Source organism: Xenopus tropicalis, chromosome 2 (assembly GCF_000004195.4).
Source record: "Xenopus tropicalis strain Nigerian chromosome 2, UCB_Xtro_10.0, whole genome shotgun sequence".
Taxonomy (NCBI): Eukaryota; Metazoa; Chordata; class Amphibia; order Anura; family Pipidae; genus Xenopus; species Xenopus tropicalis.
This window is the reverse complement of record NC_030678.2, coordinates 177028139-177055984: the sequence shown is the minus strand read 5'-3', so window position 1 is coordinate 177055984 and position 27846 is coordinate 177028139. Positions and strand designations below refer to the sequence as shown.

The 27846-nt window shown below is 46.9% G+C and overlaps 1 protein-coding gene across 2 annotated transcripts in view; it reads left to right on the top strand.

Moving 5' to 3' along the window:
- The window catches only part of pde2a (phosphodiesterase 2A), a 267569-nt gene that overhangs the window by 73874 nt on the left and 165849 nt on the right, over positions 1-27846 (top strand). Inside the window, exon 1 of one of the 2 annotated variants that reach the window (XM_031896136.1) lies at positions 7114-7281. Coding sequence (XP_031751996.1) covers positions 7175-7281 — 107 coding nt within the window. The 5' untranslated portion in view covers positions 7114-7174. 2 annotated transcript variants of the gene reach the window in all.

Genomic DNA, 27846 nt, shown 5'->3' with positions numbered 1-27846 from the left:
AGGGCAGGACTGCTGCTTACAATGGGGGGGATCAGATAGGATCTGTGCCACTGTGACAGAATGCTCTGTTATACAGATAGCTAGAATCTCAGCCATAAAGCAGGGCAGGACTGCTGCTTACAATGGGGGGGATCAGATAGGATCTGTGCCACTGTGACAGAATGCTCTGTTATACAGATAGCTAGAATCTCAGCCATAAAGCAGGGCAGGACTGCTGCTTACAATGGGGGGATCAGATAGGATCTGTGCCACTGTGACAGAATGCTCTGTTATACAGATAGCTAGAATCTCAGCCATAAAGCAGGACAGGACTGCTGCTTACAATGGGGGGGGATCAGATAGGATCTGTGCCACTGTGACAGAATGCTCTGTTATACAGATAGCTAGAATCTCAGCCATAAAGCAGGGCAGGACTGCTGCTTACAATGGGGGGATCAGATAGGATCTGTGCCACTGTGACAGAATGCTCTGTTATACAGATAGCTAGAATCTCAGCCATAAAGCAGGGCAGGACTGCTGCTTACAATGGGGGGATCAGATAGGATCTGTGCCACTGTGACAGAATGCTCTGTTATACAGATAGCTAGAATCTCAGCCATAAAGCAGGGCAGGACTGCTGCTTACAATGGGGGGATCAGATAGGATCTGTGCCACTGTGACAGAATGCTCTGTTATACAGATAGCTAGAATCTCAGCCATAAAGCAGGGCAGGACTGCTGCTTACAATGGGGGGGATCAGATAGGATCTGTGCCACTGTGACAGAATGCTCTGTTATACAGATAGCTAGAATCTCAGCCATAAAGCAGGGCAGGACTGCTGCTTACAATGGGGGGATCAGATAGGATCTGTGCCACTGTGACAGAATGCTCTGTTATACAGATAGCTAGAATCTCAGCCATAAAGCAGGGCAGGACTGCTGCTTACAATGGGGGGATCAGATAGGATCTGTGCCACTGTGACAGAATGCTCTGTTATACAGATAGCTAGAATCTCAGCCATAAAGCAGGGCAGGACTGCTGCTTACAATGGGGGGGATCAGATAGGATCTGTGCCACTGTGACAGAATGCTCTGTTATACAGATAGCTAGAATCTCAGCCATAAAGCAGGACAGGACCGCTGCTAACTATAAATATTAGACAGGATCTGTGCCAGTGTGGACAGATATCTGTGAATCACTTGGCAAATCACAAATTGGTTGGAATCAGTTATTTACCTTTTTAAATACAATTTCCTATTGAGGGTAGGGCTTTAGTGTATTTAATTGGATAAGGAATAACCACCCTAAACTGCCTCAGGACCCACGTGACCCTTGGATTAGGGATCCCAGTTCCAAGCAGAGAGTGTCAGTTCAGCACAGAGACAGTCCCGCTGTGCCGGGGAGCCCAGAGCCATTCATCTAATGCCAAATTTCCCATCTGCCTCCAGGCGCAATTCCAGCTCGTCCTGTTTCTTGGAAGGTTTCCCACGTGATTAAACTTGGGATCTGGCAGACGAGGGAGCGACAATGTGCGACTCTCCCTCCACCTGCTCGGCCCAAACGGATCTCTCTCTGCCAATGTCGGATAAACTGGAACAGAACACGCTGTTCAGCCCAACAGAATGGCCGCGCTGGCCAGATATTCTTATGAATTTGCTTTGTATGTAATGGGAATTGCACTGTAATTGTTCTGTGTATGTAACACAGATTGTTCACATCAAAACCCCATCAAACTCCCATCAGACTAGGGTGACTTTCAGCAGAAGCCAATGAAATTATCAGTATTTACCAGTTGGTGTGAAAGGAACCTTGAGTTTCTGCAGGAAATCAACACAAAGACAACTAACATCTTCCAAACTGTGAAGAATAGAAATCAAGCCATCAGCACCACAAAGGGTTAATATGCTTATTATCCATTTTCTGTAAAATTTATTCTGGCACATCTAGGGTTAATATGCTCATTATTGATATTCTGTAGTAACTGTACTGGCATATCTGGGGTTAATATGCTCCTTATCCATTTTCTGTAGTCATTATACTAGCACATCTTGGCTTAATATGCTCCTTATCCATTATCTGTAGTCATTATACTGGCACATCTTGGGTTAATATTCTCCTTATCCATTGTCTGTAGTCAGTATACAGGAACATCTGGGGTTAATGTGCTCCATATCCATTTTCTATAGTCATTATACTGGCACATCTTGGCTTAATATGCTCCTTATCCATTTTCTGTAGTCATTATACTGGCACATCTTCGGTTAATATGCTCCTTATCCATTATCTGTAGTCAGTATACTGGCACATCTGGGGTTAATGTGCTCCTTATCCATTTTCTGTAGTCATTATACTGGCACATCTTGGGTTAATATGCTCCTTATCCATTATCTGTAGTCAGAATACTGGCACATCTGGGGTTAATGTGCTCCTTATCCATTTTTTGTAGCCATTATACTGGCACATCTTGGGTTAATATGCTCCTTATCCATTATCTGTAGTCAGTATACTGACACATCTGGGGTTAATGTGCTCCTTATCCATTTTCTGTAGTCCTTATACTGGCACATCTTGGGTTAATATGCTCCTTATCCATTATCTGTAGTCATTATACTGGCACATCTTGGGTTGATATGCACCTTATCCATTATCTGTAGTCAGTATACTGGCACATCTGGGGTTGATATGCACCTTATCCATTATCTGTAGTCAGTATACTGACACATCTGGGGTTAATGTGCTCCTTATCCATTTTCTGTAGTCCTTATACTGGCACATCTTGGGTTAATATGCTCCTTATCCATTATCTGTAGTCAGTATACTGGCACATCTGGGGTTGATATGCACCTTATCCATTATCTGTAGTCAGTATACTGGCACATCTGGGGTTAATATGCTCCTTATCCATTATCTGTAGTCAGTATACTGGCACATCTGGGGTTAATATGCTCCTTATCCATTATCTGTATTCAGTATACTGGCACATCTGGGGTTAATATGCTCCTTATCCCTTACACAAATACACTTTTCTAGAGAAGTACAGTAACTGTCTGCTTGTGAACTGTGCAAGCTGCCAAACACAAGAGTAGATTAAGAATTAAAAGTAGGTTAAGAGATGAGTAGGCTAATAAGAGTAGGTTAAGAGTAGATTGAGTAGGTTAAGAATTAAAAGTAGGTTAAGAATTAAGAGATAAGAGTAGGTTAAGAGTAGATTGAGTAGGTTAAGAATTAAGAGATAAGAGTAGGTTAAGAGTAGATTGAGTAGGTTAAGAGTAGATTGAGTAGGTTAAGTGATAAGAGTAGGTTAAGAATTAAAAGTAGGTTAAGAGATAAGAAGAGGTTAAGAGTAGGTTAATATGAGTAAGTTAAGAGATATGAGTAGATTAAGAGATAAGATTAGGTTAAGAGTAGATTGGGTAGATCAAGAGTTAGGTTAAGAACTAGTAAATATTTAAGAGTTAATGATATTTGATTAATGATAATTATATTTTACTAAATGGTGTGGGTGCAGTGGTGCAATGCCCTTACTGCTTATGTGACTTCCTGGGTGGAGTTTAAAGCCCCGCCCCTTCCTACAGTTTCTTCCAAACATGATGACGATTCCCAGCTCTGCCCAGTAACCCTGCTCACAGGAGCCAATCCCTGTACAGAATATAAACCCACTGAGACTGATGGAACCGATTAGTTTAACGTCATTAGAAAGTAATTAGTGGGGGAAACGTTCCCAGACTCTGCTTCCTACGTGCCAGGAAACAGGAAGCGCATGCAGAAATATACAGGGAACCGTCATGGAAACAAAACAACAAAGCGTAAAGCAGGTTTTAATATGTTTTTTTTTTCAAATTATTTGAATTTATCATTTATATTATGAATTTTTAATTTAGAATTATGTCAAAAAAAGTATGAAAAATGACTAACTATGAAATAATTGCTGGTCCAACATGGTGATTGTATGGGAGCAAACCATAGAGTAGGAGACCCCCGCGGAGAGGGGCCGATCTGCTGATTGTGAGTAGGGCTGGGTCGCCTAAGCAGTTCCAAATCCAGCCCTTTGGTGTTTACGTGACAAAAAGTCACATGATTTTTAGGATTCGGATTTGGTTTGGACAGAGGCATAGATTCAGCCGGATCCGCATCCTGCCAAAAAAGGCCGAATCCCAAACCGAATGCGGAATTAGGTGTATCCCTAAGCATAAGTGCCCAGGCACCGACCAATCCGCTATGGCAGGGCTGCCCAACTAGATGGCCATATAAGAATTTACTAACATAGTTCATAAAGTGACTCTGGGTGCTATGGCGTCACCAACAGGCATAGAATAAATACACACAGGCACTAATGCTATTGGAGCATCTACACCACTAGAGGAACGTGGCCCCTCTAAATCCTCCCTTCTCTAGAGTGGGAAACCCCTGACCCTTTTCTAGAGCATTCAGATCGTTATTGGACTTAACCCCCTAATTACAGATGCAGCCTAGTTCCCCTGCCATGTCTCTAACTGACTGGCCCAGAGGAAAAAAAAATACCAAAATTCGCCACCAGATGGCGGATGGTCTATGGTGTTTTCTATTGTGTTTTGCTGGCAAGTCTTTGCACTCTAGCACCACCTAGAGGCAGGATCTAACAGCCAAAAAATGGTGTCTGGACAACATGTGAAAACGTGCTGGCTGCAAATGTGCATTGTAAGAATGTTTATTAGCAATTAGTGCTTGCCCACATACAGTAATGATGCCTGGGATAACTCCGTACATATCATTATAATTACATATTAACGAATGGTTGCAGAGATCAGTGTCTGGGGCGGCCCCAATGGGATAACTCCGCCTATCACCGTACATCTCATTATAATTACATATTAACGAATGGTTGCAGAGATCAGTGTCTGGGGCGGCCCCAATGGGATAACTCCGCCTATCACCGTACATCTCATTATAATTACATATTAACGAATGGTTGCAGAGATCAGTGTCTGGGGCGGCCCCAATGGGATAACTCCGCCCATCACCGTACATCTCATTATAATTACATATTAACAAATGGTTGCAGAGATCAGTGTCTGGGGCGGCCCCAATGGGATAACTCCGCCCATCACCGTACATCTCATTATAATTACATATTAACGAATGGTTGCAGAGATCAGTGTCTGGGGCGGCCCCAATGGGATAACTCCGCCTCTCACCGTACATCTCATTATAATTACATATTAACGAATGGTTGCAGAGATCAGTGTCTGGGGCGGCCCCAATGGGATAACTCCGCCCATCACCGTACATCTCATTATAATTACATATTAACGAATGGTTGCAGAGATCAGTGTCTGGGGCGGCCCCAATGGGATAACTCCGCCTCTCACCGTACATCTCATTATAATTACATATTAACGAATGGTTGCAGAGATCAGTGTCTGGGGCGGCCCCAATGGGATAACTCCGCCCATCACCGTACATCTCATTATAATTACATATTAACAAATGGTTGCAGAGATCAGTGTCTGGGGCGGCCCCAATGGGATAACTCCGCCCATACACACACATAATAACGTATCAAGCTGTGTAACTATAACAATACATTCCGTCCCATCACTTGTATGTGTCACATGGTCTAACTGAATTAGTGAGGGAAATGCACTCATATAGTTAAAGAGTAATATTCTGAGACATTTTGCAATTGGTCTTTTTTCTTTATAATTTGTAGTTCTGTAATTATTTCAGTTTTTGTTCAGCAGCTCTCCTGGAATTTTAGCAGCATCTTGTTGCCAGTGTTCAAGTTACCCTGGTTGCTAAGGTAACTTGAACCCTAGCAACAAGATGCTGCTAAAATCCCAGGAGAGCTGCTGAACAAAAACTGAAATTATAATTTGTAGTTTTGTAATTAAGAACCACCCCTTTAGGGATCATGTCATACAACCCACTTTATCATTAATACAGGTATTGGATCAATTATCCGGAAACCCGTTATCCAGAAAGCTATGAATTATGGAAAGCCTGTCTCCCATAGACTTCATTTTAATCAAATAATTCAAATACCCCATTGGGGCAGAACAGCCCTATTGGGTTTATTTCATGGTTAAATGATTCCCTTTTCTCTGTAATAATAAAACAGTACCTGTACTTGATCCCAACTAAGATATAATTACCCCTTATTGGGGCAGAACAGCCCTATTGGGTTTATTTAATGGTTAAATGATTCCCTTTTCTCTGTAATAATAAAACAGGACCTGTACTTGATCCCAACTAAGATATAATTACCCCTTATTGGGGCAGAACAGCCCTATTGGGTTTATTTAATGGTTAAATGATCCCCTTTTCTCTGTAATAATAAAACAGTACCTGTACTTGATCCCAACTAAGATATAATTACCCCTTATTGGGGCAGAACAGCCCTATTGGGTTTATTTAATGGTTAAATGATTCCCTTTTCTCTGTAATAATAAAACAGTACCTGTACTTGATCCCAACTAAGATATAATTACCCCTTATTGGGGCAGAACAGCCCTATTGGGTTTATTTAATGGTTAAATGATTCCCTTTTCTCTGTAATAATAAAACAGTACCTGTACTTGATCCCAACTAAGATATAATTACCCCTTATTGGGGCAGAACAGCCCTATTGGGTTTATTTAATGGTTAAATGATTCCCTTTTCTCTGTAATAATAAAACAGTACCTGTACTTGATCCCAACTAAGATATAATTACCCCTTATTGGGGCAGTACAGCCCTATTGGGTTTAATTCATATTTACATGATTTGTAAGTAGACATTAAGATACCTTTTCCAGACACCCCAGGTCCCGAGCATTCTGGGTAACAGGTCCCGTACCTGTATTATAAAACAGTAGTGGTTAGTTTGTTGGCATAGCCAGGTTACAGTATTCATTTCCGCGGAGCATCTGAAACAATGTAACAATGCACGGCGGCTGTGAGAGTAACTTTCCTGTACTGAGTCGGATTCCATACAATAACGGACGGCTTTCTCCATGGAAACCGCCCCATACAAACGAATAAGGAATAAACCATTCACACAGGGCAGGGCTGAAGTTCTACCTCGCGCTCAGAGCTTCTCGGGGGTATAATTAACTCCCTGAGCACCTGTCAGCGGAGCAGGGAGTTAAATCCACATGAAGGGGCTGCGAGGGGGGGGGGAGGGTAATGACAGAGACGGAGCCTATTTTTATCTGCCTATTTGATACTCCAGTTATGTATGGAACACTTATGGCATCCACTATGTTTAGCGAGAGACGGCACATGGATCCCTCGCCTGCCGCCGGCCGTCGCTTCCAGTAAAATGAGAGCCTCTTCCTTCTCCAGGTATTTCCCAGACGCTTCCGCCTGTAGGTACGGGGAGAGGGGGCACTTCCCAAACAGATTAGGGAGAGCAAACACGTTTCCCTTTCTTCTGGGGGATCGTGGGAAATATTCACCGGGGGGTATTTTATTCAGTAGTGGGGAAGCGCTCTCTTTAATCTCTGTGTATATATATATATATATAATCTGTGTGTGTGTATATATATATAATCTCTGTGTGTGTATATATATATATATATATAATCTCTATGTGAGTGTATATATATATAATCTCTGTGTGTGAGTATATATATATATATAATCTCTCTGTGTGTGAGTATATATATATATATATAATCTCTATGTGAGTGTATGTATATATATAATCTCTGTGTGTGAGTATATATATAATCTCTGTGTGTGTGTATATATATATATATATAATCTCTATGTGAGTGTATATATATATAATCTCTGTGTGTGAGTATATATATAATCTGTGTGTGTGTGTGTATATATATATATATATATATAATCTCTGTGTGAGTATATATATATATATAATCTCTATGTGAGTGTATATATATATAATCTGTGTGTGTATATATATAATCTGTGTGTGTGTATATATATATATATATATATATATATATAATCTGTGTGTGTGTATATATATATATAATCTGTGTGTGTGTATATATATATATATATATATAATCTCTGTGTGTGTGTGTATATATATATATATAATCTGTGTGTGTGTATATATAATCTCTGTGTGTGTGTGTATATATATATAATCTCTCTGTGTGTGAGTATATATATATAATCTCTATGTGAGTGTATATATATATATATATAATCTCTGTGTGTGAGTATATATATATATAATCTGTGTGTGTGTGTATATATATAATCTGTGTGTGTGTATATATATATATATATATATATAATCTGTGTGTGTGTATATATAATCTCTGTGTGTGTGTGTATATATATATAATCTCTGTGTGTGAGTATATATATATAATCTCTATGTGAGTGTATATATATATATAATCTCTGTGTGAGTATATATATATATATAATCTCTGTGTGTGAGTATATATATATATAATCTCTCTTTGTATGAATATATATATAATCTCTGTGTGTGTGTGTATATATACTGTATATATATCATTATTTTATATGTATAATCATTTGTAATTGTGGAGATGGAATTGGGGTTCGTTATCATTCTCATATCATTATTGTTTCGGAGGAAATGAAATACATCGCTGCTCCCATAACTCTATGGAGTCAATATACTGGTTCTGCCTCTTACTAGGGATGTACTGATCCAGGATTCGGTTTGGGGTTCAGCCACAATTCTGACTTTTTGGGCTTTTTAGGGTTCAGATTCGGGCGAATCTTATAGGAAGGATTCAGGGTTCGGCACCCCTACCTTGTACCTATAATTCCCCCCAGAGAGTAAGGGCTGGCGGGGCACAGGCCAACTGGGCCTTTAAAGAACAATTCAGAACATTTAGCCCAGTTATGAAGGGTCCAACAGGGTCACTAGGAGAGACCTTCTAGTTCAACTACTAAGCTCTTCCCCATCTAATATAAGGGGCATAAGGTTCTAGTTAGGGTGGGAGGCAATTCAATTGTTTATATTTACCCCCCATTCCATTCTTCTGGATACCCAAGTTGGATCCATAAGGATCTGCCCCTCACTTATTGTTTATTCCTATTGGTCTCTGCCCCAGTGAGCTTACAGTCTAAGGACCCTATCACATTCCTATCAGTCCCTGCCCCAGTGAGCTTACAATCTAAGGTCCCCATCACATTCCCATCAGCCCCTGCCCCAGTGAGCTTACAATCTAAGGTCCCTATCACATTCCCATCAGTCCCTGCCCCAGTGAGCTTACAATCTAAGGTCCCTATCCCATTCCCATCAGCCCCTGCCCCAGTGATCTTACAATCTAAGGTCCCTATCACATTGCCATCAGTCCCTGCCCCAGTGAGCTTACAATCTAAGGTCCCTATCCCATTCCCATCAGCCCCTGCCCCAGTGATCTTACAATCTAAGGTCCCTATCACATTTCCATCAGCCCCTGCCCCAGTGAGCTTACAATCTAACGTCCCCATCACATTCCCATCAGCCCCTGCCCCAGTGAGCTTACAATCTAAGGTCCCTATCACATTCCCATCAGCCCCTGCCCCAGTGAGCTTACAATCTAAGGTCCCCATCACATTCCCATCAGTCCCTGCCCCAGTGAGCTTACAATCTAAGGTCCCTATCACATTCCCAACAGCCCCTGCCCCAGTGAGCTTACAATCTAAGGTCCCTATCACATTTCCATCAGCCCCTGCCCCAGTGAGCTTACAATCTAAGGTCCCTATCACATTCCGAACAGCCCCTGCCCCAGTGAGCTTACAATCTAAGGTCCCCATCACATTCCCATCAGCCCCTGCCCCAGTGAGCTTACAATCTAAGGTCCCTATCACATTCCCAACAGCCCCTGCCCCAGTGAGCTTACAATCTAAGGTCCCCATCACATTCCCATCAGTCCCTACGCCAGTGAGCTTACAATCTAAGGTCCCTATCACATTCCCATCAGCCCCTGCCCCAGTGAGCTTACAATCTAAGGTCCCCATCACATTCCCATCAGTCCCTACCCCAGTGAGCTTACAATCTAATGTCCCTATCACATTCCCATCAGCCCCTGCCCCAGTGAGCTTATAATCTAAGGTCCCCATCACATTCCCATCAGTCCCTACCCCGGTGAGCTTACAATCTAAGGTCCCTATCACATTCCCATCAGCCCCTGCCCCAGTGAGCTTACAATCTAAGGTCCCCATCACATTCCCATCAGTCCCTGCCCCAGTGAGCTTACAATGTAAGGTCCCTATCACATTCTCATCAGTCCCTGCCCCAGTGAGCTTAAAATCTAAGTCACCTATCACATCCCCATCAGCCCCTGCCCCAGTGAGCTTACAATCTAAGGTCCCTGTCCCATTCCCATCAGTCCCTGCCCCAGTGAGCTTACAATCTAAGGTCCCTATCACATTCCCATCAGTCCCTGCCCCAGTGAGCTTACAATCTAAGGTTCCTATAACATTCCCATCAGTCCCTGCCCCAGTGAGCTTACAATCTAAGGTCCCTATCATCACATTCACGCACACATACAGACCAATTTTATCTGCCTGTAGATATTGAGTGTGGAAGGAAAGAGTACACAGAGGAAAACCTTGCAAAACCAGAGGGAACAAATCCTTGCCAGTGCTCAGGCTAAGATCAAAGCTAGGACCCCAAGCATTATCCCCCCCCCCAGCATGTAGCTTCTGTATCCGCCATCAGTTCACTGCAGACAGGGAGTAGTAGTTCAGTAGAAAGCCACATATTGGACATCTTTGATTAAGATGTCTGGACTTCTGCTGCATACCAGCCCTACTTATCTTAGATCTATTTCCAATGTTAGTAAATGTCAAGCCCCCCCCCCCCCCCAGCATGTGATTTAAGGGGGGGGAGGGTGAGTCCCAAAAACAAATGTCCATTCCAAGTCCGGCTCAGCTTCACAAACACATTCCTAGTAATATGTAAGTCTGAGAATAGCCCAGCAGTGACGGTGTCGGGCAGGGTAACATTGGGACGCGCGGCCCGGCATGACAAGGCAACAACCCAACAACAATGTCTGTGTAACTGCTCAAACGAGGAGCTGCACTTCCGCTCGGCTACTGGGAACTCTCAGCTGATTTCTTTGAAGATCTGGAGAATTGCTGATCCCAGAAAGGAACTCAGGGCAATGGGTTTATTTACCCTTGTGTAGCAGCTCCCGTGACTTTAGTGTAACATTAAAGCTGTAGCTGGCAAAACAAAGGGGGGGGGGGGGGGTGTAGAATTATGTCCCTTAAGGGGGGACAGAGACTGTATATTGGCACTGACATACGGGAATCATAATGAGATTTATATAACATTACATAATGCCCCGACACTTCCTATTGGATATTTCACTATTTACTGACCTGTGTCCCTGCACCAAATGAGACAGAGAACTGTGACTGACAGTGTTCTGATAGAGACATTAGTGCAAGATGGAGTCAGTAGGGCAAGATGGAGACAGTAGGGCAAGATGGAAACAGTAGGGCAAGATGGGGACAGTAGGGCAAGATGGAGACAGTAGGGCAAGATGGAGACAGTAGGGCAAGATGGAGACAGTAGGGCAAGATGGAGACAGTAGGGCAAGATGGAGACAGTAGGGCAAGATGGAGACAGTAGGGCAAGATGGGGACAGTAGGGCAAGATGGAGACAGTAGGGCAAGATGGAGACAGTAGGGCAAGATGGGGACAGTAGGGCAAGATGGAGACAGTAGGGCAAGATGGAGACAGTAGGGCAAGATGGGGACAGTAGGGCAAGATGGAGACAGTAGGGCAAGATGGGGACAGTAGGGCAAGATGGAGACAGTAGGGCAAGATGGAGACAGTAGGACAAGATGGAGACAGTAGGGCAAGATGGAGACAGTAGGGCAAGATGGGGACAGTAGGGCAAGATGGAGACAGTAGGGCAAGATGGAGACAGTAGGACAAGATGGAGACAGTAGGACAAGATGGGGACAGTAGGGCAAGATGGGGAACAGTAGGGCAAGATGGAGACAGTAGGGCAAGATGGAGACAGTAGGGCAAGATGGAGACAGTAGGGCAAGATGGAGACAGTAGGGCAAGATGGGGACAGTAGGGCAAGATGGAGACAGTAGGGAGGGATGGAGACAGTAGGACAAGATGGAGACAGTAGGACAAGATGGGGACAGTAGGGCAAGATGGGGACAGTAGGGCAAGATGGAGACAGTAGGACAAGATGGACACAGTAGGGAAAGATAGAGACAGTAGGGCAAGATGGAGACAGTAGGGCAAGATGGGGACAGTAGGGCAAGATGGAGACAGTAGGGCAAGATGGGGACAGTAGGGCAAGATGGAGACAGTAGGGCAAGATGGAGACAGTAGGACAAGATGGAGACAGTAGGGCAAGATGGAGACAGTAGGGCAAGATGGAGACAGTAGGGCAAGATGGGGACAGTAGGGCAAGATGGAGACAGTAGGGCAAGATGGAGACAGTAGGACAAGATGGAGACAGTAGGACAAGATGGGGACAGTAGGGCAAGATGGGGACAGTAGGGCAAGATGGAGACAGTAGGACAAGATGGACACAGTAGGGAAAGATGGAGACAGTAGGGCAAGATGGAGACAGTAGGGCAAGATGGGGACAGTAGGGCAAGATGGGGACAGCAGGGCAAGATGGAGACAGTAGGACAAGATGGACACAGTAGGGAAAGATAGAGACAGTAGGGCAAGATGGAGACAGTAGGGCAAGATGGGACAGTAGGGCAAGATGGGGACAGTAGGGCAAGATGGAGACAGTAAGACAAGATGGACACAGTAGGGAAAGATGGACACAGTAGGGAAAGATGGAGACAGTAGGGAAAGATGGAGACAGTAGGGAAAGATGGAGACAGTAGGGAAAGATGGGACAGTAGGGCAAGATGGAGACAGTAGGGCAAGATGGGACAGTAGGGCAAGATGGAGACAGTAGGGCAAGATGGAGACAGTAGGGCAAGATGGAGACAGTAGTTTAATTAGTTTAAAACACTTTCATATTTTGGTGTTACCCCACCAAATTACCCCACTCACATTACTAGGCCAAACCATGCCCCTCCCATGGCTATAGTTATCCCACCAAAAGCTCCATTGCCCCCCCCCCCCATGGCTATAGTTATCCCACCCAAAGCTCCATTGCCCCTCCCCCATGGCTATAGTTATCCCACCCAAAGCTCCATTGCCCCCCCCCAAGGCTATAGTTATCCCACCCAAAGCTCCATTGCCCCCCCCATGGCTATAGTTATCCCACCCAAAGCTCCATTGCCCCCCCCATGGCTATAGTTATCCCACCCAAAGCTCCATTGCCCCCCCATGGCTATAGTTATCCCACCCAAAGCTCCATTGCCCCCCCCCATGGCTATAGTTATCCCACCCAAAGCTCCATTGCCCCCCCATGGCTATTGTTATCCCACCCAAAGCTCCATTGCCCCTCCCATGGCTATAGTTATCCCACCCAAAGCTCCATTGCCCCCCCCATGGCTATAGTTATCCCACCCAAAGCTCCATTGCCCCCCAATGGCTATAGTTATCCCACCCAAAGCTCCATTGCCCCCCCATGGCTATAGTTATCTCACCCAAAGCTCCATTGCCCTCCCCATGGCTATAGTTATCCCACCCAAAGCTCCATTGCCCCCCCATGGCTATAGTTATCTCACCCAAAGCTCCATTGCCCCCCCCCATGGCTAAAGTTATCCCACCCAAAGCTCCATTGCCCCTCCCATGGCTATAGTTATCCCACCCAAAGCTCCATTGCCCCTCCCCATGGTTATAGTTATCCCACCCAAAGCTCCATTGCCCCTCCCATGGCTATAGTTATCCCATTCAAAGCTCCATTGCCCCCCCCATGGCTATAGTTATCCCACCCAAAGCCCCATTGCCCCTCCCCATGGTTATAGTTATCCCACCCAAAGCTCCATTGCCCTCCCCATGGTTATAGTTATCCCACCCAAAGCTCCATTGCCTTCCCCATGGTTATAGTTATCCCACCCAAAGCTCCATTGCCCTCCCCATGGCTATAGTTATCCCACCCAAAGCTCCATTGCCCTCCCCATGGCTACAGTTATCCCACCCAAAGCTCCATTGCCCCCCCATGGCTATAGTTATCTCACCCAAAGCTCCATTGCCCCCCCATGGCTATAGTTATCCCACCCAAAGCTCCATTGCCCCTCCCATGGCTATAGTTATCCCACCCAAAGCTCCATTGCCCCTCCCCATGGTTATAGTTATCCCACCCAAAGCTCCATTGCCCCCCCCATGGCTATAGTTATCCCACCCAAAGCTCCATTGCCCCCCCCATGGCTATAGTTATCCCACCCAAAGCTCCATTGCCCCTCCCCATGGTTATAGTTATCCCACCCAAAGCTCCATTGCCCCCCCCCCATGGCTATAGTTATCCCACCCAAAGCTCCATTGCCCCTCCCATGGCTATAGTTATCCCACCCAAATCTCCATTGCCCCTCCCATGGCTATAGTTATCCCACCCAAAGCTCCATTGCCCCTCCCATGGCTATAGTTATCCCACCCAAAGCCCCATTGCCCCCCCCATGGCTATAGTTATCCCACCCAAAGCCCCATTGCCCCTCCCCATGGTTATAGTTATCCCACCCAAAGCTCCATTGCCCTCCCCATGGTTATAGTTATCCCACCCAAAGCTCCATTGCCCTCCCCATGGTTATAGTTATCCCACCCAAAGCTCCATTGCCCTCCCCATGGCTATAGTTATCCCACCCAAAGCTCCATTGCCCCTCCCCATGGTTATAGTTATCCCACCCAAAGCTCCATTGCTCCTCCCATGGCTATAGTTATCCCACCCAAAGCTCCATTGCCCCTCCCCATGGTTATAGTTATCCCACCCAAAGCTCCATTGCTCCTCCCATGGCTACAGTTATCCCACCCAAAGCTCCATTGCCCCTCCCCATGGTTATAGTTATCCCACCCAAAGCCCCATTGCCCCTCCCCATGGCTATAGTTATCCTACCCAAAGCTCCATTGCCCCTCCCATGGCTATAGTTATCCCACCCAAAGCCCCATTGCCCCCCCCATGGCTATAGTTATCCCACCCAAAGCCCCATTGCCCCTCCCCATGGCTATAGTTATCCTACCCAAAGCTCCATTGCCCCTCCCATGGCTATAGTTATCCCACCCAAAGCCCCATTGCCCCCCCCATGGCTATAGTTATCCCACCCAAAGCTCCATTGCCCCCCCCCCCATGGCTATAGTTATCCCACCCAAAGCCCCATTGCCCTCCCCATGGCTATAGTTATCCCACCCAAAGCTCCATTGCCCCCCCCATGGCTATAGTTATCCCACCCAAAGCTCCATTGCCCCCCCCCATGGCTATAGTTATCCCACCCAAAGCTCCATTGCCCCCCCCATGGCTATAGTTATCCCACCCAAAGCCCCATTGCCCTCCCCATGGCTATAGTTATCCCACCCAAAGCTCCATTGCCCTCCCCATGGCTATAGTTATCCCACCCAAAGCCCCATTGCCCTCCCCATGGCTATAGTTATCCCACCCAAAGCTCCATTGCCCCCCCCCATGGCTATAGTTATCCCACCCAAAGCCCCATTGCCCCCCATGGCTATAGTTATCCCACCCAAAGCTCCATTGCCCCTCCCCCATGGCTATAGTTATCCCACCCAAAGCTCCATTGCCCCTCCCATGGCTATAGTTATCCCACCCAAAGCTCCATTGCCCCCCCCATGGCTATAGTTATCCCACCCAAAGCTCCATTGCCCCCCCATGGCTATAGTTATCCCACCCAAAGCTCCATTGCCCTCCCATGGCTATAGTTATCCCACCCAAAGCCCCATTGCCCCCCCATGGCTATAGTTATCCACCCAAAGCTCCCATTGCCCCCCCCCCCCATGGCTATAGTTATCCCACCCAAAGCCCCATTGCCCCCCATGGCTATAGTTATCCCACCCAAAGCTCCATTGCCCCTCCCCCATGGCTATAGTTATCCCACCCAAAGCTCCATTGCCCCCCCCCATGGCTATAGTTATCCCACCCAAAGCTCCATTGCCCCCCCCATGGCTATAGTTATCCCACCCAAAGCTCCATTGCCCCCCCATGGCTATAGTTATCCCACCCAAAGCCCCATTGCCCCCCCCCCATGGCTATAGTTATCCCACCCAAAGCTCCATTGCCCCCCCCATGGCTATAGTTATCCCACCCAAAGCTCCATTGCCCCCCCATGGTTATAGTTATCCCACCCAAAGCTCCATTGCCCCCCCATGGTTATAGTTATCCCACCCAAAGCTCCATTGCCCCCCCCATGGCTATAGTTATCCCACCCAAAGCTCCATTGCCCCCCCATGGCTATAGTTATCCCACCCAAAGCTCCATTGCCCCCCCCATGGCTATAGTTATCCCACCCAAAGCTCCATTGCCCCTCCCCATGGCTATAGTTATCCCACCCAAAGCTCCATTGCCCCCCCATGGCTATAGTTATCCCACCCAAAGCTCCATTGCCCCCCCCATGCCTATAGTTATCCCACCCAAAGCTCCATTGCCCCCCCATGGCTATAGTTATCCCACCCAAAGCTCCATTGCCCCTCCCATGGCTATAGTTATCCCACCCAAAGCTCCATTGCCCCTCCCATGGCTATAGTTATCCCACCCAAAGCTCCATTGCCCCTCCCATGGCTATAGTTATCCCACCCAAAGCCCCATTGCCCCTCCCCATGGCTATAGTTATCCTACCCAAAGCTCCATTGCCCCTCCCATGGCTATAGTTATCCCACCCAAAGCCCCATTGCCCCCCCCATGGCTATAGTTATCCCACCCAAAGCCCCATTGCCCCTCCCCATGGCTATAGTTATCCTACCCAAAGCTCCATTGCCCCTCCCATGGCTATAGTTATCCCACCCAAAGCCCCATTGCCCCCCCCATGGCTATAGTTATCCCACCCAAAGCTCCATTGCCCCCCCCATGGCTATAGTTATCCTACCCAAAGCTCCATTGCCCCTCCCATGGCTATAGTTATCCCACCCAAAGCCCCATTGCCCCCCCATGGCTATAGTTATCCCACCCAAAGCTCCATTGCCCCTCCCATGGCTATAGTTATCCCACCCAAAGCCCCATTGCCCCCCCCATGGCTATAGTTATCCCACCCAAAGCCCCATTGCCCCTCCCCATGGCTATAGTTATCCTACCCAAAGCTCCATTGCCCCTCCCATGGCTATAGTTATCTCACCCAAAGCTCCATTGCCCCTCCCATGGCTATAGTTATCCCACCCAAAGCTCCATTGCCCCTCCCATGGCTATAGTTATCCCACCCAAAGCTCCATTGCCCCCCCCATGGCTATAGTTATCCCACCCAAAGCTCCATTGCCCCCTCTATGGCTATAGTTATCCCACCCAAAGCCCCATTGCCCCCCCCATGGCTATAGTTATCCCACCCAAAGCTCCATTGCCCCCCCCCATGGCTATAGTTATCCTACCCAAAGCTCCATTGCCCCTCCCATGGCTATAGTTATCCCACCCAAAGCTCCATTGCCCCTCCCATGGCTATAGTTATCCCACCCAAAGCCCCATTGCCCCCATGGCTATAGTTATCCCACCCAAAGCTCCATTGCCCCCCATGGCTATAGTTATCCCACCCAAAGCCCCATTGCCCCCCCCATGGCTATAGTTATCCCACCCAAAGCCCCATTGCCCCCCCCATGGCTATAGTTATCCCACCCAAAGCCCCATTGCCCCCCCATGGCTATAGTTATCCCACCCCAAAGCCCCATTGCCCCCCCATGGCTATAGTTATCCCACCCAAAGCTCCATTGCCCCCCCATGGCTATAGTTATCCCACCCAAAGCCCCATTGCCCCCCCATGGCTATAGTTATCCCACCCAAAGCTCCATTGCCCCCCCCCATGGCTATAGTTATCCTACCCAAAGCTCCATTGCCCCTCCCATGGCTATAGTTATCCCACCCAAAGCTCCATTGCCCCTCCCATGGCTATAGTTATCCCACCCAAAGCCCCATTGCCCCCCATGGCTATAGTTATCCCACCAAAGCTCCATTGCCCCCCATGGCTATAGTTATCCCACCCAAAGCCCCATTGCCCCCCCCATGGCTATAGTTATCCCACCCAAAGCCCCATTGCCCCCCATGGCTATAGTTATCCCACCCAAAGCCCCATTGCCCCCCCATGGCTATAGTTATCCCACCCAAAGCCCCATTGCCCCCCCATGGCTATAGTTATCCCACCCAAAGCTCCATTGCCCCCCCATGGCTATAGTTATCCCACCCAAAGCTCCATTGCCCCCCCATGGCTATAGTTATCCCACCCAAAGCTCCATTGCCCCCCCCATGGCTATAGTTATCCCACCCAAAGCTCCATTGCCCCCCCATGGCTATAGTTATCCCACCCAAAGCTCCATTGCCCCCTCCCATGGCTATAGTTATCCCACCCAAAGCTCCATTGCCCCCTCCCATGGCTATAGTTATCCCACCCAAAGCTCCATTGCCCCCTCCCATGGCTATAGTTATCCCACCCAAAGCTCCATTGCCCCCTCCCATGGCTATAGTTATCCCACCCAAAGCTCCATTGCCCTCCCCATGGCTATAGTTATCCCACCCAAAGCTCCATTGCCCCTCCCATGGCTATAGTTATCCCACCCAAAGCTCCATTGCCCCTCCCATGGCTATAGTTATCCCACCCAAAGCCCCATTGCCCCCCATGGCTATAGTTATCCCACCCAAAGCTCCATTGCCCCCCATGGCTATAGTTATCCCACCCAAAGCCCCATTGCCCCCCCCATGGCTATAGTTATCCCACCCAAAGCCCCATTGCCCCCCCATGGCTATAGTTATCCCACCCAAAGCCCCATTGCCCCCCCATGGCTATAGTTATCCCACCCAAAGCCCCATTGCCCCCCCATGGCTATAGTTATCCCACCCAAAGCTCCATTGCCCCCCCATGGCTATAGTTATCCCACCCAAAGCTCCATTGCCCCCCCATGGCTATAGTTATCCCACCCAAAGCTCCATTGCCCCCCCATGGCTATAGTTATCCCACCCAAAGCTCCATTGCCCCCCCATGGCTATAGTTATCCCACCCAAAGCTCCATTGCCCCCTCCCATGGCTATAGTTATCCCACCCAAAGCTCCATTGCCCCCTCCCATGGCTATAGTTATCCCACCCAAAGCTCCATTGCCCCCTCCCATGGCTATAGTTATCCCACCCAAAGCTCCATTGCCCCCTCCCATGGCTATAGTTATCCCACCCAAAGCTCCATTGCCCCTCCATGGCTATAGTTATCCCACCCAAAGCTCCATTGCCCCCTCCCATGGCTATAGTTATCCCACCCAAAGCTCCATTGCCCCCCCATGGCTATAGTTATCCCACCCAAAGCTCCATTGCCCCCCCCATGGCTATAGTTATCCCACCCAAAGCCCCATTGCCCCCCCATGGCTATAGTTATCCCACCCAAAGCTCCATTGCCCTCCCCATGGCTATAGTTATCCCACCCAAAGCTCCATTGCCCCTCCATGGCTATAGTTATCCCACCCAAAGCTCCATTGCCCTCCCCATGGCTATAGTTATCCCACCCAAAGCTCCATTGCCCTCCCCATGGCTATAGTTATCCCACCCAAAGCTCCATTGCCCCCCCATGGCTATAGTTATCCCACCCAAAGCTCCATTGCCCCCCCCATGGCTATAGTTATCCCACCCAAAGCTCCATTGCCCCCTCCCATGGCTATAGTTATCCCACCCAAAGCTCCATTGCCCCCTCCCATGGCTATAGTTATCCCACCCAAAGCTCCATTGCCCCTCCATGGCTATAGTTATCCCACCCAAAGCTCCATTGCCCCCTCCCATGGCTATAGTTATCCCACCCAAAGCTCCATTGCCCCCCCATGGCTATAGTTATCCCACCCAAAGCTCCATTGCCCCCCCCATGGCTATAGTTATCCCACCCAAAGCCCCATTGCCCCCCCATGGCTATAGTTATCCCACCCAAAGCTCCATTGCCCTCCCCATGGCTATAGTTATCCCACCCAAAGCTCCATTGCCCCTCCATGGCTATAGTTATCCCACCCAAAGCTCCATTGCCCCCCATGGCTATAGTTATCCCACCCAAAGCTCCATTGCCCCCTCCCATGGCTATAGTTATCCCACCCAAAGCTCCATTGCCCCCCCCATGGCTATAGTTATCCCACCCAAAGCTCCATTGCCCCCCCCATGGCTATAGTTATCCCACCCAAAGCTCCATTGCCCCCCCCCCATGGCTATAGTTATCCCACCCAAAGCTCCATTGCCCCCCCCATGGCTATAGTTATCCCACCCAAAGCTCCATTGCCCTCCCCATGGCTATAGTTATCCCACCCAAAGCTCCATTGCCCCTCCATGGCTATAGTTATCCCACCCAAAGCTCCATTGCCCCCCCCATGGCTATAGTTATCCCACCCAAAGCTCCATTGCCCTCCCCATGGCTATAGTTATCCCACCCAAAGCTCCATTGCCCCCCCCATGGCTATAGTTATCCCACCCAAAGCCCCATTGCCCCCCATGGCTATAGTTACAGAAGGAGGACCTTATTGTTCATTTTGTTCCAAATATCTTTCGCCCCTCGGTGCAGAATTTATCTTCCCGACACCTCACACACAGGACATTACCCAATGGGATTTGCCCCCTCTGAGCCGGAAGCTACATCAATTCTAATCTGACAGGCCCTTCCTCTTTGAGGGAACTCCTCCCACCTGCTGCAGGTTACGCCCACTCAAATCCTCCATCATGTGCGGAACCTTTCAGGCTCCTGTAGTTCAGTCCTTGATTGGTCCTTACTGACGAGCGGGAATATAAGCCCCGCCCCTTGAGGCGAGTGGGAGGTTTGTGAGGGATGAGAGATGGGGCGGGAGTAGTCGGTAAGTGTTGGGCAGTGAGGTTGGACGGTACTGGGGGTCCCATAAACACCTAACTGGGCCCCCTGAGTTGGATTTTCAAGTATAGTTAAAAAAAGCCAGTCTATATAAATATCTATTAAACAGTGGCCCCTAATTCTGTGCTGTAGCCATTGGCCAGGCTCTCAGGGGCCCGCCTGTACTTGGGTGAGAGAGTTTATTGGCTGCATCACTTGGTTGCCATGGCAGCAAGTTACCTGTAATACATATATGGAGAGCTCCTTTGGGCAGGGCCCCGTCACCTCTTGTGCCCCTCATTGGTTGCTTTGTATGTGATTGTATAGTGTGTATATAGTGTGTATATAGTGTGTATATAGTGTGTATATACTGTGTATATAGTGTATATGTAGTGTGTATATAGTGTATGTATACTGTGTATGTAGTGTATGTATACTGTGTATATAGTGTATATGTAGTGTGTATATATAGTGTATGTATACTGTGTATATATAGTGTGTATATAGTGTATGTATAGTGTGTATATAGTGTATATGTAGTGTGTATATAGTGTATATGTAGTGTGTATATAGTGTATATGTAGTGTGTATATAGTGTATATGTAGTGTGTATATAGTGTATATGTAGTGTGTATATAGTGTATATATAGGGTGTATGTAGTGTGTATATATAGTGTATACAGTATATAGTGTATATACCCCTTTATTGGAATATGTTGGCACTAAACCCATAGTAATTATAATCCCATACTGATACTGGGGGCAGGGGCCCGGCTCCTTCATAAATTCCTGCTAATAATATTAATAAAAACCTAATTTCTTCCATCTGGCTGTGGAGAGAGGGGCAGAATAGTGCAAGTTCAGGCAGTTCAGGGGTTAATGCAGGGGCCACTCTGGCGCTGCCCCCTTGAGTGATGGAGCAGAGACCCCACTAACTGTGACCGGGGCTTGGGATCCAGCAGACGTATCGGGAGGCCGGACTGCAGCTGACTATGTAATGTATGTGACTGGCGGCTAAAGGGTTAGTTTGGTGTCTCCCTGCAGTTGGTCGCGCCGACACCTTTGCGCTGCAGTTAGGAGGGGTACAAGCCGCAGTCTGTTCTACCCGCGCCTCTGGGGGTGAGGCTAACCACTCTCCGGCTCTGTAGGGTTTGTGGCTAACCCAGGCCGAGGCACGGCTCATTGAGCTTCTTTATTGCAGCATCGGCCGCAGATACCCGGGAGCTGTGTGGCTAAAGGGGAACTAGAACACAACAAAGTATTAGGCTGTAAATTCCGCACCTTGTGTTTTGGGTTTCTTTACCGGCCTTTCACAGCAAAATGCCCCCAGTAGCCCCCCATCTTCTTTCCTCCTTATTCCTCTGTTGTTAGGAACAAAATACAGTATATATACACTATAACGGGCCCACTATATAGTATATATACACTATAACGGGCCCACTATACAGTATATACACACTATAACGGGCCCACTATACAGTATATACACACTATAACGGGCCCACTATACAGTATATATACACTATAACGGGCCTACTATACAGTATATATACACTATAACGGGCCCACTATACAGTATATATACACTATAACGGGCCCACTATACAGTATATATACACTATAACGGGCCCACTATACAGTATATATACACTATAACGGGCCCACTATACAGTATATATACACTATAACGGGCCCACTATACAGTATATATACACTATAACGGGCCCACTATACAGTATATACACTATAACGGGCGCACTATACAGTATATATACACTATAACGGGCGCACTATACAGTATATATACACTATAACGGGCGCACTATACAGTATATATACACTATAACGGGCGCACTATACAGTATATATACACTATAACGGGCGCACTATACAGTATATATACACTATAACGGGCGCACTATACAGTATATATACACTATAACGGGCCCACTATACAGTATATACACTATAACGGGCCCACTATACAGTATATATACACTATAACGGGCACACTATACAGTATATATACACTATAACGGGCATGCTATACAGTATATATACACTATAACGGGCCCACTATACAGTATATATACACTATAACGGGCACACTATACAGTATATATATACACTATAACGGGCCCACTATACAGTATATACACACTATAACGGCCCACTATACAGTATATATACACTATAACGGGCACACTATACAGTATATATACACTATAACGGGCATGCTATACAGTATATATACACTATAACGGGCCCACTATACAGTATATATACACTATAACGGGCACACTATACAGTATATATATACACTATAACGGGCCCACTATACAGTATATACACACTATAACGGGCCCACTATACAGTATATATACACTATAACGGGCCCACTATACAGTATATATACACTATAACGGGCCCACTATACAGTATATATACACTATAACGGGCACACTATACAGTATATATACACTATAACGGGCACACACTATACAGTATATACACACTATAACGGGCACACACTATACAGTATATATACACTATAACGGGCGCACTATACAGTATATATACACTATAACGGGCACACTATACAGTATATATACACTATAACGGGCGCACTATACAGTATATATACACTATAACGGGCACAATATTCAGCAAAGAAGGAAAAATTACCCACGGCAGCTACTAACATTTAAATATATCTTCCATTTGGCATGACAGGAAAATTGTGCATTTGTACCCATTTGCAAAATCAGCTTCACTTGGAGAGCAAGAGGCATAATCAGCCGGAGCCAAGGGAGAGACAATTACGCTTTTCTCGCAAAATGCCAATAAATAATAATAATAAAAAATATTTCAAGTTGTAGCCGCAGCAGGAAAGCCGTTTGGGTGTATGGATAGGGTTGTGTATGGAAGGGCATTCTGTTGCTGAAATAGTAATACTAAATCTGTTGGCTGCTGCTACATTCTTTCAGGAGTCAGAAATCTTTAATATATGAGGAAGTTGAGTTACATTTTCTTTCATTACATGGTTTAGACGGACTTAATCCCACAATACGGACATTTAAAATAACTACATGTACAAAAAAACGCAGCAATAAGCTGGTCATACATAGACCACCACTTCTATAATTAGTCTCAGTTACTAACACTGGGCAAATAAGTGCCTGGGCAGTAACCCATAGCAACCGGCGAGTGATTAGCTATATTCATCCACCTGCAGCAAAATAATGGAAGCTATTTGGCTTGGTTGCCACGGGTTACTGAATTTGCGCAGTCTTTTAAATGAGCCCCCGTTGTCTTAACTTATGCAGGGGGAAGCTGCTTTTGATTGTAAGCTCTTGTGGTCAGCGGTTTATCCTGTTTCAGTGGTATTGTGCTTGGCTATTATATTATAAACGATAACGAGCGTGCCCGGTTTTGTATGCGCTGTGCAGCCGCGGCCATACTCATTTTGGCCAGAGATAATTAACTTTCTCAGCAGATTGGTTTAGAGCGTCGCCTAATCAGATAGAGCGCCAGTTTTGTTTTGACCCGGAGCCCATTGGTGACTGCAGTCTGATACGTAATCGGCAAAGTCTAATTACAGTCAGTCATTTGCTCAACCGCAACGGCATCTGGTAACACAACATATTCTGGGTTTTGCCTTCGCTCCAGTACCGGAACAATCTCCTGGAATAGACACAGACCAATGTCTGCCCTTGTAACCCTTTCTCTGCCTTCCCCAAGGGCCCCACCTTTCTTCCCCTGCCCCCCAGTTCTTTACATCAGTGGTCCCCAACCGTTTTTGCATCACGGACCGGTGCAAGATAAGAACATTTTTACAAGGACCAGGGTTGGGGGGCAATTAACTCTTTGTGGTGTTGCCTATAGTATGTAGATGCTACAGTATGATGAGTACGAAGCCGCATATGACGCACAAACGTGTCTTACGCAGTGTCATACGTGTAACAATAGCGGGGATCTGGCCCAGTGCCCCTGGCTCTGCTCTGGTCTGTGGCCCACTTGTTGGGGACCCCTGATTTATATGCCCAAAGTCTTTAAAGAGGATATGAACCATGAAATACATTTTATGCCCAATGTACGAAAATCTGTTTCTTAGCAGGGTCGCACTGGGCCTTGCCGGCGCTCCCTCTGCCCTATCATTCCTCCCCAGACGAGTTACATTTATGCGCTCAGGGGAGGACGTTGGGTGGGGCATGGGGGTCAGGGGACACGGCCGGCGGGTTGCACCTGCAGGGCCCCTGGGGTGGGAGCCCTGGTGGGCCCTGCACCCCCCAGTCCGACCCTGGACTGCGCCACTGGGGCACCGGGAAAAAAACCTGGTGGGCCCTGGCTCTGATGGGCCCCGTCAGGCCAAACCCAATCCCCACAGGGTGCTCCGCCGATCCTCTGGTCTCCCTCCAATGATGTGCTGCAGGTAAGTTTAATCTATGCACGCTCTGGGAGGGGGTTGGATGGCTGGGGGGGGATGTAAAGGTCACGGCCATTGGAAGGTGCAGGGGCCCCTGAGGCAGAAGCCCTGGTGGGCCCTGCACCCCCCGCCCCCATTCCGACCCTGATTCTAAGCTGCTGATTCTAATTCTTTATCAAGACTTTTTCATATCATTTCTATTTTTTATTATTGTTCACATCCTGAAATCTTGTTTCATGTTCCCTTTGTTTAGTGTCCTCGTAGCAACTCTCTGAGCTTGGCCACCAATTGTCTAAACCTGGGGCCCCCACTGTTTTTCACTTATGAGCCACAATACATTTTGGGAAAGCCGTACAAGAACAGAGAAAGATCTAGAACATCGGTTCGGGACCCCCAATGGTCTTAGGAATAATTTTATGGTTGGGGGGTCACCACAACATGAGGAACTGTATTAAAGGGTTGCGGCATTAGGAAGGTTGAGAACCACTGATCTAGAACATCTGTTTGATTGGTTCCCCAGTATTCCACACGTCTGTACATGGGGTGCTATGTATGATTGCCAGCCTCCCTGTGTGATTTACTAATGCACAATCTCCATTTGTCATTTACTAATGGATACGGAACAGGGACGGGGCCTCCTGTGTGTGGCCCTTCACTCAGCAGCTGTTTGTTTATAGCAGGGAGGGTTAGAATGTGGGGAGTAAGTGTGAATATTGTACTATTCCCAGTTCCACACATCTGAGGGCTACAGTGTGTCGAGGGCTTCTCTGGGGTCAGTAATACCCGGCGCAGTAACTGAACTTACCTGTCTTATGTATTTGCCTCAGAAGATAACAGTTATTTCATACCTCGCCGTGCCGCTCGCTTGCCCCGTAATCTCACCGGTCTGTTTGATTCCACGGCCGTCGGTGTTTGAAGTAAATCACAGTGTAGAAATCGTCAGCGAGTGGACTGAACTCACTTGGACTTAAATACTGTGTTTATCCTTCCTGCTCTTTATTGTCTACTGGGCCTCCAGCTGATAGATTAGATTGTAAGTTCTGTGGGCCAGCAATTGCATTTCGGGGCTCACTTAAATTGTAGGCCTCTTGTCTCCTTGACATAAGAATGAATAGAACGTGGGTGAGTTTTTATGTATTAATGGGGATACAAACCCAGCCATGATGCTGCCCCACGGCGCCCCCTAGTTTTGCTATAGAAGCTGCCAAAAACCATCATTATAGATGCAAGGAAATTCCCCAATGAGAATTGTACTGATAAATAAGTTGATTATAAATGCAAAAGAACTGCCCAGTGAGAATGCTGATTCCCAGCACTGTGTCAGGCCCCTTGCTGGTACCTTACATATAGAGATAATGATGGCATTTTCTCCCGTCATTATATGGCACAGGAATCAGACATGGGGATAAAGGGACAGACTTGTTCAGTGCTGGGAAACTGTGCTTATTGCTCCCAACTCCAATTGCAGCTGGGATTCTCATTGGAGGATTTTTCGCATGTTAAAGCAGTCGCTGGCTGTGGGGATTTGGGGGAAAGTTTTATTGGGCAATATTGCTTTAAGAATACAGCCCTGATGTTGCTGGACTACAGCTCCCAGCATGCCCCAAGCTTCATTATAAGTTATATGTTATATTAATAAGAGTGCAAGTAATCTATTGCCCTGTAGCTAAGCCCTGTTTGCCCTGGCATTTGCCCTGTGTTAGTAAATCAGCCCAAGTACTGCAATAAAGGGAAACAAGTGACAGGGAATATAAAGCCTGTGCCATATTACAGCCCCAGTGTATCTGCCTCCCTTAGGAGCAGGGTTGCACAGTTCCTTGTTAACGGCAGAAAGAAGTTGTTTTTCCTTTGACAATTTCATTATATTCCGAAACAGCTGAGTCAGCGATTCCCATGAAGTGGAACGTTTGTCTGTTGTAGCAATGGCTGCAGGCTCAGTCCTGTGAGAGTCCCGTAATGTCTCCCTCGTCTGTATGTGTTTCTCTATAGTCAGCAGCAAACGTATAGGGGCAGCAGAGCCTGCAACCGCTGGAGAGCCCAGGGGGGCACTGACTGGCAGTCTCACTATATGTTTAACAACCTCTTATACCCAAAAAAAGAGGGACATAAAATGATTTTTCCATGGGGCCCAGTAATGTGTATTTGTCACTTACGAAGGCCTTTAAATGGTCACAGAAACCCTCAGTGACTGCTAATATCCTTATCATTTACAGTAGGGGGTACATTATCCCTTATAATACATGAGTGATACTCAGAGTTCCCTGTATAACTCAGCCTGCAGCCTTGTGCCTTTATATGGGCACAGAACCCCTCAGTGACTGCTAATATCCTTATCATTTACAGTAGGGGGTACATTATCCCTTATAATACATGAGTGATACTCTGTATAACTCAGCCTTGTGCCTTTATATGGTCACAGAACCCCTCAGTGACTGCTAATATCCTTATCATTTACAGTAGGGGGTACATTATCCCTTATAATACATGAGTGATACTCAGAGTTCCCTGTATAACTCAGCCTGCAGCCTTGTGCCTTTATATGGGCACAGAACCCCTCAGTGACTGCTAATATCCTTATCATTTACAGTAGGGGGTACATTATCCCTTATAATACATGAGTGATACTCAGAGTTCCCTGTATAACTCAGCCTGCAGCCTTGTG